Below are 12500 nucleotides of genomic sequence, written 5' to 3'. Positions count from 1 at the left end.
ATTTTAGTACTTTTACTTGTGGTACTTTAAGTACATTTGATGCAGCCCGACCAGTGGTGGAAAAAGTACTACATTTCTTTACTTTATGTAAAAGTATCAATACTGCAACATAGAAATACTCAGTTACAAGTAAATGTGCGGAATTCAAAATGTACTTGAGTAAAAGTATTGGCATGAAAATGTACTTAAAGTACCAAGAGTAAAAGTACTCATTATGCAGAATGTCACATTTCAAGTTTTCAAATAAATCTTAGAAATAGCCATTTGAAAATAGCCGATCTACAAGCTCACAATGCGTCGCATCGCGACGCATTGTGAGCTTGTAGATCGGCTATTTTCAAATGGCCGAAAGCCTGAAGTGGTTAATGTATGTTTTGTAATAATAATCCAAATCTACAAAGTAACTAAATATGTAGTGGAGTACCAGTAAAAGTATTGGAAATTGGATAATACTCAAGTAAAGTACAAATACCTCAAAATTGTACTTAAGTACAGTACTTGAGTAAATGTACTTAGTTACTTTCCACCCCCGAGCCCGACCCGGTGCAGACCTGCTGATGTATTTGGAGAACAGCTCCAGCCTCCGGGTCAGACTCTTGGCGTCCTCCTCCAGGTGGTCCAGGGTGACCTCCGTCGTCAGCACCCCGGGGGGGTCCCCGGGGCCCAGCGGAGGGGACGGCGGGTGGTCCTGGTGGTGGTCCCTGGGGTCTGGTACCAGGAGGACCAGCAGGTCCACCAGCCAACGGGTCAGCGCTGTGTGGAGGAACCCCACCTGTTAAGACAGACGTCGGTGTCAAGGGGCGAGACCAGCAGGTGTATGTATGAGCGGCTTCCTGATCCCTGCCTGGCAACTGGAACTTTAAAACCCACTAAGACCTGAAGAAGCATCTGTGTCACATTTTCATTTGAGCTAAAAAAGCATTATTTTACACTTTGGCTATTCAAAAATAGCAGATATACAAGCTCAACGAGTGCCGCGCTACGAGCTTGTAGATCTGCTATTTTTTGAAAATTCGTGAAAATGTGTGCAAGTCTTTGAATATAATTGTTTTAAAGTGAACGTTTTTAACTAAAATCTTTGCTTCTGGGGGGTCCCTGGAAAAGAAAATTTAGATGGGGGGTCGGCCAAATACACATAATTTTGGGGGTCCTTGACATGAAAAAGTTTGAGCACCACTGATATAGAAACATACGTTTTTTTCAGAATACTGTTGGGATTTAGAAGACATTTGTAGAATCGGAACCTCAGGCCTTAATGGGTTAAAAAAAAAACTTGACACAAACTGTTTCAAGGAGAGAGAGAACCCATTTATCAGCTTCAATGCTATTGTGTTCACAATATATTTGTGTCATAACGTGCATGTTCGATTGTTTATTCTGTATCGTGTATGAGTTCTCTCCTGATTGGGTAAAATTCATATCCTGACCTGAAATTGAATTTTAGAAGAATAGAATAGAATAGAATAGAATAGAATAGAATTGAATAGAATAGAATAGAACAGAACAGAACAGAACAAAATACTCACCTCGTCACAAAGTCTGCTGTTCTCACAGTCAAAGTAGTTGGACTGAGTGGAGATGAACTCTCTGATGGTGTCAAACACCTGCTCCACCTCAATACTGTGTACACACACACACACACACACACACACACACACACACACACACACACACACACACACACACACACACACACACACACACACACACACACACACACACACACACACACACACACACACACACACACACACACACACACACACACGCATCACTAATGAAAAGTTATCGTGGTCAAGCAGTATTTTCTGTCTATCTGTCTATCTAATATATCCTTCTCCTCTCCTCTCCTCTCCTCTCCTCTCCTCTTACGGGTCATGTGTGATGTTTGGGGTCTTGTCACTCTCTGATTGGGTACTGGAGACGTTCTGCAGAACCTCCTCAGTGGCAGCTTGCAAACCGGACAGTGCCTTCTCCAGTTTCAGCCTATCAGAGTCCTGCATGCCCTCTGACCGGCCAATCGCGCTCTTCATCTTGGTGGCCCAAGATTCCATGACAGCGACCAGTGACATGATCTGTTTATGGACTCCTGATGAACAAATATGATCAGAAATATGAATTAAATATGAATCATTTTAAGAAATATTAATTAGAGTTTATCAGAGGGTCTATATCTAGGTCTCAGGGGTGTCCGTCCAGATCTAATCTCGCTGGACAGATCAGGACCAGTGTGTAGGGCTGGGATGCACACTGCCAGTAGGCTTACTATTAACATTTAACGTACTGCTCTACTTTTAAACTGTCAATAAAATATTACCATCAATTAAATGAGTGTTTTTGATTGATTGACTGAATTCTTTATTAACAAATTGCAAACAGTACATCGGTACAATTACACAAATAATGTGAAAATGATAACACAAAAAGACCAGTGGAGATCAGTGGAGCTCCCTCTGGTGTTGGGCCTGTGGGCGTTTCTCACTCTAGTGAAATAGTTTGACAGGTACATTGTGCACTGGTCCCTTGAGTATCTTGAAGACCAGGCCCATTACAAGTTGCTGTACTCTCTCCTCAACCCTGAGCCATCCCACCCAAGCATAATGAGTAGGGGTTAGGTGTGAGGTCTAGTAGTAGTCTGCGCAACACACACAACACACTCACAGCCAAGCATAACATGACTTGTCTTAGTTCTTCTCCACTAGTCCCTCCCTAACATGTTCATCTAGTTTTTATTTGCTGATGAAATTGTCGATATATCTAGTCATCATAGCTTAGTTTATATTTAGTTTTCGTCAGTGAAAAAAGGTAGTCTACGAATGTGTTTCGTCAAAGGAAAATGAACACTGATTGACAGACTGATGTACAGTATTCTCTCTACCTGCTGCTATCAGGCAGCGATGTGCCGCGGTCCCATCTCCTCGTTCTGCATTCCACCACAAGCTCCACACACTACATCTCCATTACCCCACAGCGCGGCAGACATGCCGTATTTTACTGGGCAAAACTCATTCCACTCAAATGGACCATAAAGCAAGTGGACAGAAAGTTGGCAACGTTCCTCTAACAGATAAAACCCAGAGGCAGCGTTTCTGGAAAGCACTCATTTGCAATTAGTTTCCCCCAATGTTGACAGTAAAATATTTAATTGGTCCTCCTGTCCTTCCCTGTTCCTCCATAAATCAGGCGTCAGAGGGGTTTAGTTTATTGGACAGTGTCCAGGGCACCTTGGACACTCGCCTCCATGCATCAAAAAGCCATCAATCCTTGTGGCGCACAGAGGACCAAATATAGCAGCACTGGCTGTCCAACGTTCCTGGGACATTATGACAAATGCCCTCCTTTTTTCTCTACAATGGAATTGGCTCTCTGCTCAAAAGTTCATCACTGTTACGCTGATGACACTCAGATTGAAGAGTGCATCGCTGCATGTAGGGTGGCCAACTACCTGAAAAACACGGCCGGGCCTCCCTTACTTCCAAGAAAAATAAGGGATGACCTGAAAAAGGTAAAATCTCACAGTAAATATATGTACAGTTCTTGTATATTATTTTATATAATATGATATTATATTATAAACGTCAACGAGCGCGTTAATCAACACTTCCACAGCGACTCGTGACAGATACACTGCATCGCTTTGTATCTTTGTATCTTTGTTAGGGCTGTTAACATTCCTCAGAAATGAAATTCGAATATTGGTCTTAAAAATGGGCTAATATTCCAATATATTCGAATATAATTATTATTAATAATATTATACTTAAAAAATAAATACAATTATTTTTATTAATGTTTTTATGTAATACAAAAAACAATGTATCAAGTGCTCGGATCCAATAAAAAATATATTTTGTTTGTTTTTATAACTTGATACATGTTTTTGTATTGTCCCTGTCAAATAAACATACAAAAAAAAATCATATTAGAATATAAAAAAAAAAATCATATTTGAGGAATATTCGAATATCGAATATTAATTTACCAACCCTATTCTTTGTATCTTTATATCTTTCGTAGTTGCCATTGTGAACCCAGCATAAGTCACTCTGGATAAGAGCGTCTGATAAATGCCTACGTTGTAATTATATACTATATCATTGCTGTCGGGAAGAAATCTCCAAATTCTAACGCTTTGTGTTCTTTCGTAAATTAACGCTCTACTTGATCATGCTACAACGTCACACAAAATCGTCAAAAGTAGCAGATCTACAAGCTCGAAACGTGGCGCGAAGCGACGTGTATTGAGTTTGTAGATCTGCTACTTTTGCAATTTTTTAATTTGAATCCTGAAAAGTAAGTTTTAGACATTTCCACCCGACAGAGACGATATGATGAGCTGTTTGTGAGGTCCTCCTCACCGCTCTCTCCGTTGACCCGTACGCCCAGCTGTCTGTGGAGCTCGCGCACGGCTCTGCTCAGCTCCCTCATGGCCTCCTGGCCAGCAGGGGGCTCTCCGTCCGGGGACGGGTGTCTCCTGAAGACCTGCAGACCCACCTCCACCCAGCTCTCCTGCAGGCTCCCCAGAACATCCAGCCTCTCCTGGAACCACAGCAACACCTCGCCTCCGTACCGCTCACACTGCTGGTTCAATGTCTAGTAGAGTAGAACGTAGGCTATTACACTGTACCAAGTGACTGCAAAACCTTGGAAAAGTGCTGCTGTTTGTTTCAAAAGCTCTATACCAAGCTACCCTTGCCTACATGTGTAGTGTATATTTCTATTTCTAACAGCAAATGCATTTTATGGTTTTGTAAGCTGTTTTTATGTTGTTGTATTTCTCATTTGCTGACAGACAGGCTACCTCCAAATCAACAACATTAATCAATAGCATTCACACGCATGCATCACATGCACACACACACACACACACACACACACGCGCACACACACACACACACACACACACACACACACACACACACACACACACACACACACACACACACACACACACACACACACACACACACACACACACACACACACACACACACACACACACACACACACACACACACACACACACACACACACACACACACACACACACACACACACACAGGGTTGTGTCTTACATGTGACCAGTGTTTGAAGTCAGCATGAAGCTCTTCCACTGAACTCTTCTCGTGCTTCACACCTGGACTCCTGAAAATAACAAATAAATAGAAAAACACGACAGAATAAAACCATATGCAATTATACATAGAATAAATAACAATCACAAACACTCTTCCATGTGGATCTTAATGTGGTCAGTCTGTGATGTCAGTCATCTATGACATCTATGACGCATAACTCCATATTTATCCAAGGTTTCAGGCCTATCTGACCAGCACTGACTTCCATTATAAATATAATGAAATATTTAAAAAATAAAAAGGATAAAACTAATATAAAAACAGGTTTCAGCTCGATGCGAAGTCCAAAACGACCAGGAGCTACATGGCGGGGCTATGTGTGGCCTGCTGGCCAACTCATAAGCTTCATGTTGGCATCCCTGTGAGCCCTCTTCTGGTTCACAATAGTACTCAAACTCATCATCGTCCCTAGAATACTCTGCTTAAAGCCCATGACCCACCTAATTCCAACGCACTTTGCTAGTTTGGGATGGCTCAGGGTAGAATACAGGGTTAAGCAAATATCAATGGGATTGGTATTTAAGATAGTCAGAGAGACAGTGCCCTCAATACCTGTCTAACCACTTCTCCAAAGTGAGTGACACCCACAGCCACAACACTAGAGGGAGCGCCTACGAGGTACCACCCACATTTAGCACAAACATGGGAAAATGTTCATTCTACTATTCTGCCACCAACATGTGGAATGCCCTGACATCATCCATTAAAGGATGTGAATCACTGGTTTCTTTCAAAACTGGTCTGAAAAAGCATCCATCAGCGAGCTACAAGGGGAGTTCCTCTTGAAATGAGGGGTCATCTACAGCCACCGTTTTTCCTTTTTTCCTTTTCTCCTCTGCAAATATATAGCCATTCGTATTTGTTGATGACACATATTCATGTGTTAATATTCTATGCTTTGTTGATTAATTGAATACATACTGTAGGACCACATTGGAAACAAGTCCCAAGGGACGTTTCTGTGTTATCCTTTTAGCCTAAAATGTTTTACTGTACCTCTGTGCTGTGTACATTTTTGACTAATAAAGTATTCAATCAATCAATCAAAAATATTTCCACCATCATCCCTTCTAAATAGTTGAATTGTGCCCTGCATTGCATCACATCCCATGGCCTTCCATTATAAAAGTGAAGCTAACCCATTAAAACCGGGAAAGCGTCTGTGTCATTTTAGATTCTAGCTATTGTAGCAACATACGTTTTTCAAAAAACTCTTAGGATTTCGAACAAGGGTTTAGAACAGCGGTCAGATATACAAGCTCACAGAGCGTCACTTTGTGACGCTCTGTGTATATCTGCTATTTTTGAACATTTTTGGAAAAAGTGTTTTTAACAAAAATCTTCTCATCTGAGGGGGTCCCTGGCACAAAACATTTTCAGATGGGGGGGGTCCCACGGCCAAATACATATCATTTTGGGGGTCCTTGACACAAAAAGTGATCTAGAAGGCATTTGTAGACCTGTGCCTCAGGTCTTAATGAGTTGAACAGGATAATAACAGTATAGAGGATAAAGGTGTACAGTACAGTACAGTACAGTACAGAGTACAGTACTTGTTGCGTTTACAGCAGAAGCTCAACCAGGAGGTCATTCCATGGTGGATGGAGGTGAGCTGCTCCCTCTGCTCCTCCTCAGTGTGTGTGAGTCTGTGCATGAAGCTGCTCACATGCTCCTTCCACTGCTCTGTCAGACGCATGATGCTGCTCAGGTCCTCCGTGTCCTACAAACCACCACAATCACATGGAAACTTTAGTTTAGTTTAGACTTGACTTAACCCATTTAGCCTGGAGGTTGATTCTACTAATGCCTTCTAAATCAGTAGTTCTCACACTTTCAAGATTTCTTCAAAGACGTTCAAAAATAGCAGATGTACAAGTGCGAGCTTGTATTTCTGCTATGTTTTTAATAGCCAACGCAAACATCTAAAATGACACAGATGCTTTTCCGGTTTTAATGGGTTAAAGAACTGATGATGTTAGTTGACTTAAAACCTGACTCATCAGTCAGTCAATCTTTGTTTGTGCATTTTCTAATGTATAAAGGGCCATTCACACCAAGCACTATATACCAATAGCTATAAAAAAGAAGTCAAGTGGATGGCAGAGTTTAAATTGTGACATTGTTGTGATTTTTTTTAAACTGCCAATAAAAGTATTTAATTGGCAGTGTGAACAGCCCTTAAATTAAAGTCTCTCCATATGGCATATCAGTAAAGTGTGGGCAGTGAATCGGTTGGTCTCACGTAGCCAGACGATCAAAGATCTGGTGACATTTAAATTCAATGTAGAGGCTAAAACTGTGTGGAAACAATTCAGAGATAACAAATAATAACAGAACCAATGGAAAGACTTCAGGGTGATCCTTCATATTGGGATGGTTTTCAAAGCAGTGGGCGCAGGATTGAAATAATGCAGAAACTAGAGTACTAACTAGGAAAAGGAAATTCAACCACATCACACCAACACTCATAGCACACGTGCTGCTCCTGACCTATAAAGACTTGCTTCATCCTACATGTCCAGTTTAATAGAACCTTACATCCCTGGACGATCACTACGCTCCCAGGATGCAGGTCACCTTACAGTCACAAAATATAATTAAATTAAATAAAACAGTTGGGGGCAGAGAATTCACACATTGTGCCCCCCTGTCTCTGGAATGCTCTCGATCCAGCTGTTAGAGATGCCCACTCATTGGATATTTTTTAATCTTGGCTAAAAACTTGGCTAAAAATCTTTTTTCCCCCTAGGTTCCCCCTAGTTTTATTGAATTCATTGCTATGACCACCTCTTCTTGCCCTGTGGTTTTAAACACTGTGTTGTACATTTTCTTTTCTTTTTTGCTGATCTGTACAGTACATTTTTCAGCTGTGCACTGCCGCATGGTAATTGTTTGACCATATGTGCTGGGCCTGGCACATTTTACTGTGTTTCTTTGCTACTGTGTTTTTGTTGTATGACTTGTTAGGAAGTGCACAGAGACCCCTTAATGGGGTGATGTTGCACAATAAATCACCGTAGGCAGAGATCTCTGATGTTCTGGTTATGCAAGACTATGTCTCAGTGTGTGAAGTGACTCAGTGTACATTGTACAAGCAGTGCAGTAGTATACCTTGGATGTAGGTACAGGGTAAGGTGTTGGATGTTAGGGTCAGGGTTAAGGGACAGTACCGTAGGGGTTAGGGACAGTACTTTGGAGGTCAGGGACAGGGTGAGGCCTTGGATGTTAGGGACAGGGTTAGGGGACAGTACTTTGGAGGTCAGGGACAGGGTGAGGTGTTGGATGTTAGGGACAGGGTTAGGGGACAGTACCTTAGTGGTCAGGGACAGGGTTAGGGGACAGTACCTTAGTGGGCAGGGACAGGGTTAAGGGACAGTACCTTAGTGGTCAGGGACAGGGTTAGGGGACAGTACCTTGACGGTCAGGGACAGGGTTAGGGGACAGTACCTTGACGGTCAGGGACAGGGTTAAGGGACAGTACCTTGACGGTCATGGACAGGGTTAGGGGACAGTACCTTAGTGGTCAGGGACAGGGTTAGGGGACAGTACCTTAGTGGTCAGGGACAGGGTTAGGGGACAGTACCTTAGTGGTCAGGGACAGGGTTGAGGGACAGTACCTTAGTGGTCAGGGACAGGGTTAAGGGACAGTACCTTGACGGTCAGGGACAGGGTTAGGGGACAGTACCTTAGTGGTCAGGGACAGGGTTAGGGGACAGTACCTTGACGGTCAGGGACAGGGTGAGGTGTTGGGCCGTGGTGGACCAGGTCTGTTCACTCACATGGAGCCTGCTGGCCAGCTGCAGTTTGTTCACACTGATCACCTACGGTCACAATACAGCAACAACCTTATTTACATACTAAACATGTGTAGACCAGGCATTATAACCATTTGATAAGCCCTGGGTTTTTAACTAGTCATGTGTGTAGTGATAGGAATTGTTCATACTTTCAACCACAAGAGGGCAACAACGACTAGCCTGTATCTACCTGAAAGCTACAGTTATTAGAATGAGAAATTACAGACAGGTTTGAGAGCTGCTACGTTGTACTAATACATTTGTTGTTTATTGAAAGTAAGTTTTGGACACGTGCGCATGCGTGTGCGTGTGCGTGTGCGTGTGTATGGTGACCTTGACAGCCAGGTTGTAGGTCACTGTGCTCCAGAGGTCTCTCTCCTGGGTCAGTCGGACCACCTGACCCTCCAGACGTCTCCGCTGCAGCTCATACAGATCATGATACTCATGGACCACACTGTGTGACACACACACACACACACACACACACACACACACACACACACACACACACACACACACACACACACACACACACACACACACACACACACACACACACACACACACACGTCTTCACGTCGTCTTACATTACATTACATTACAGTCATTTAGCAGACGCGTTTATCCAAAGCGACTTACAAGTGCATTCAACATAGATAGGCAAGGAAACTACTAATCACCAGAAGTTTTAAATGCATTCTCTTCTAAAACAAGCAACTTAGAGTATACCTAGCGCTAAGGTAAAAGTGCAATATATCAGCTACCTACTTTCTTTAACAGATGAGACAAATAGTCTTACTCAGAGTTCTTCTGGCACTGGTCCAGAGCTCTGGCTAACTCCAACTGGGTTTTCTCTGCCTGTGTTGACACAAACTCATCATGGTCTCTCACTGCAGACAACTCCCTGAGGACACACACACACACACACACACACACACACACACACACACACACACACACACACACACACACACACACACACACACACACACACACACACACACACACACACACACACACACACACACACACACACACACACACACACATCAGTTATAATAACCTCAATCAAGATCATTTATTTGTCACCACTCATACAGATACAAGCAGCGAAATGCTAGAGGCTAGGTCCACTAAACCGCGCTAACAGCAACATAACACAAGAACAATAATATATTGGATAGGATGTGAACTAGAAGAAGTTACAATAAGAAAGGTAAATACATAGAATGCAGAGAGACAGTGTACTGCCTCAGTAATCATCATCAGCCATCATCAATCTAAACAATACTATCTAAAATAATAATCTGTACATTGAAACTATAGGATACCATGATGTAAACAACGAACCTACTGTAGCATCTGCTAAATAACCTGCTATCAAAATTACAACACATTAACATTGTGGTAAAAAAAAAGACATATAGAGCACAGAGTATTGAGACACCTCAAGCGTATTGTAACAAACAGAGTGATTCTGGAGTGATGTGTGTCTGCTGTAACCCTTCTAGCTCTGTCCATGGAGGGAGCTCAGCTGCTCAAACTCAGGAACAACCAAGAGTGTACAATTGAAAGTTAATTGACCCTAAACTTAACCCATTAAGACCTGAGACCGATTCTACAAATGTCTTCTAAATCACACCACTATCTACCGTAAACCACTCAGTAGGAATACTTTACTAAGAGCAAATAGCAACCATTCGGCAGTGGCTCAGGGGTAGAGTGGCCGGGTAGAGTGAACTGGAAAACCGCAAGGTTCCCAGTTCGATCCCGGGCTGGGGCGCTCCCCTAGAGTTAGTGTCGAAGTGTCCTTGAGCAAGACACTGAACCCCTAATTGCTCCCGATGAGCAGGTTGGTGCCTTGCATGGTTTCCTCCGCCATCGGTGTATAAATGTGTGTGTGAATGGGTTAATGGCACAATCAATGTAAAGCGCTTCGGATAGAAGCGCTATATAAATGCACCATTTACCATTTACCATTCTAAACAACTCGGAGAATTTCCAATTGTCAATACTTTTACTTCTACTCCACTACATCGCAGAGGCAAATATTGTACTTTTACTCAACTACAATTATTTGAAAACTTTAGTTAGTAGTTACTTTGTAGATTTTGATTATTATTACAAAACATACATTAACCACTTCAGCCTTAAATACATTTCGGCCATTTAAAAATAGCCGATCTACAAGCTCCGCATTGTGAGCTTATAGATCTGCTATTTTCAAAAGATTTGTATACATTTGAAAACTTGTGAAATGGGACATTCTGCATAATGAGTACTTTTACTTTAACTTTTTGATACCAATACTTTTGTACTTTTACTCAAGTATATTTTGAATTCCAGACTTTTACTTGTAACAGAGTACTTCTTCATTGCAGTAGTTACTTAAGTACAAAATGTGAGTACTTTTTCCACCACTGCATTTTTCCACTGCATTTTTCCACCACTGCACGCTCAAGTGTCCCTGTGGACTGGCATATATTGGTCAAACCAAGAGACCACTTAAACTCCGTATAGGCGAGCACAAAACTGCTATTCGCACTAACAACCCAGAATATGCCATGGCCAGGCATTATAAATCAGCAAATCATGGCTCTCCAGCATCCCTGAAATTCTGGGGAATAGAAAAAAATTCAGTCCCATCACGGGGTGGAGACATAATTAACAAAGTGCTTCGCAGAGAAACATTATGGATCCATAACCTTGACACCCTAGAACCCAATGGTCTAAATGAAGAACTGAGCCTTTCATGCTTTCTATAGACGGTCCCTGAGGTTTCTTGACATTGCTTTTGTGTGCTCTGTACTCTTGAGAGTGTTCCCCTTTTCTCTTTTTTTGTGAATTATCTTTTTTGTGAATTATTATTTAGTCAAAATGTATTCAAAATGTTTTTGCATTGGCCTAATTTAGCGTGGCCCCTCTTTCTACTTGTACACTGTTTTTAAACCAACCTTAACAAGGTATTATATGTGTAGACTATTTTCTATATCTTGTAATATGCTAAATGGTCCACATGCCCAGAACTAAGCCTAATCACTACTGATAGGCGCAACCTTGAGACTGTGACATGCAGTACTAGGTACTTACCACTAAACAGAGGGCCATCCACCATTGGTTTATTGAGAGCACAGCCCATGCTCACCTCTGAATATAACTGTCTACCTTGTTGCTGCCACCTATGACTCTGAGGAAGGTCGAAAGACCGAAACGTCAGTCTATCTGTTTTACCTGCACCGAAATAAATAAAAGGCCTAAACTGTCCGTGTTGCTCCAGCGTTCTCTCTTCTGTCTTCTAAATCAAGTTAAAGCAGTTTTCTGAAATAAATGTATGTTGCTACTGTATATAAGTGGTGCTCAAAAATGTTCAAGGACCCCCAAAATCAGATGCATTTCGCCGCCGAGCCCCCATCTCAAAATATTTTGTTCCAGGGACCCCCAGAAGCAGAGATTTAAGTAAAAAAAATCGAACCCCCCCAGACTCAGACCTACGTGTTGATCTCCTGGATGTTGGTCTTGAAGCAGATGATTTCTTCAGTCATCCTGCGGTCCAGAGCTCTCTGAG

The 12500-nt window shown here is 42.2% G+C and overlaps 1 protein-coding gene across 1 annotated transcript in view; it reads right to left on the bottom strand.

The window, feature by feature from the left end:
- Window positions 1-12500, bottom strand: part of axdnd1 (axonemal dynein light chain domain containing 1) — a 21753-nt gene that overhangs the window by 7050 nt on the left and 2203 nt on the right. Inside the window, exons 5-14 of the mRNA XM_080430929.1 lie at window positions 12428-12500; window positions 9735-9839; window positions 9269-9389; window positions 8858-8959; window positions 6692-6858; window positions 5076-5145; window positions 4359-4593; window positions 1873-2089; window positions 1527-1620; window positions 552-772 (exon numbers count right to left, since the gene is read on the bottom strand). The exon at window positions 12428-12500 is cut by the window's right edge and continues 68 nt beyond it. Coding sequence (XP_080287055.1) covers window positions 552-772; window positions 1527-1620; window positions 1873-2089; window positions 4359-4593; window positions 5076-5145; window positions 6692-6858; window positions 8858-8959; window positions 9269-9389; window positions 9735-9839; window positions 12428-12500 — 1405 coding nt within the window. The remainder of the gene's footprint in view (window positions 1-551; window positions 773-1526; window positions 1621-1872; window positions 2090-4358; window positions 4594-5075; window positions 5146-6691; window positions 6859-8857; window positions 8960-9268; window positions 9390-9734; window positions 9840-12427) is intronic.

The sequence above is a fragment of the Gymnoscopelus braueri genome (genome assembly GCF_963280865.1).
Source record: "Gymnoscopelus braueri genome assembly, chromosome: 6".
NCBI lineage: Eukaryota > Metazoa > Chordata > Actinopteri > Myctophiformes > Myctophidae > Gymnoscopelus > Gymnoscopelus braueri.
This window is presented reverse-complemented; position numbering and strand designations above follow the sequence as displayed.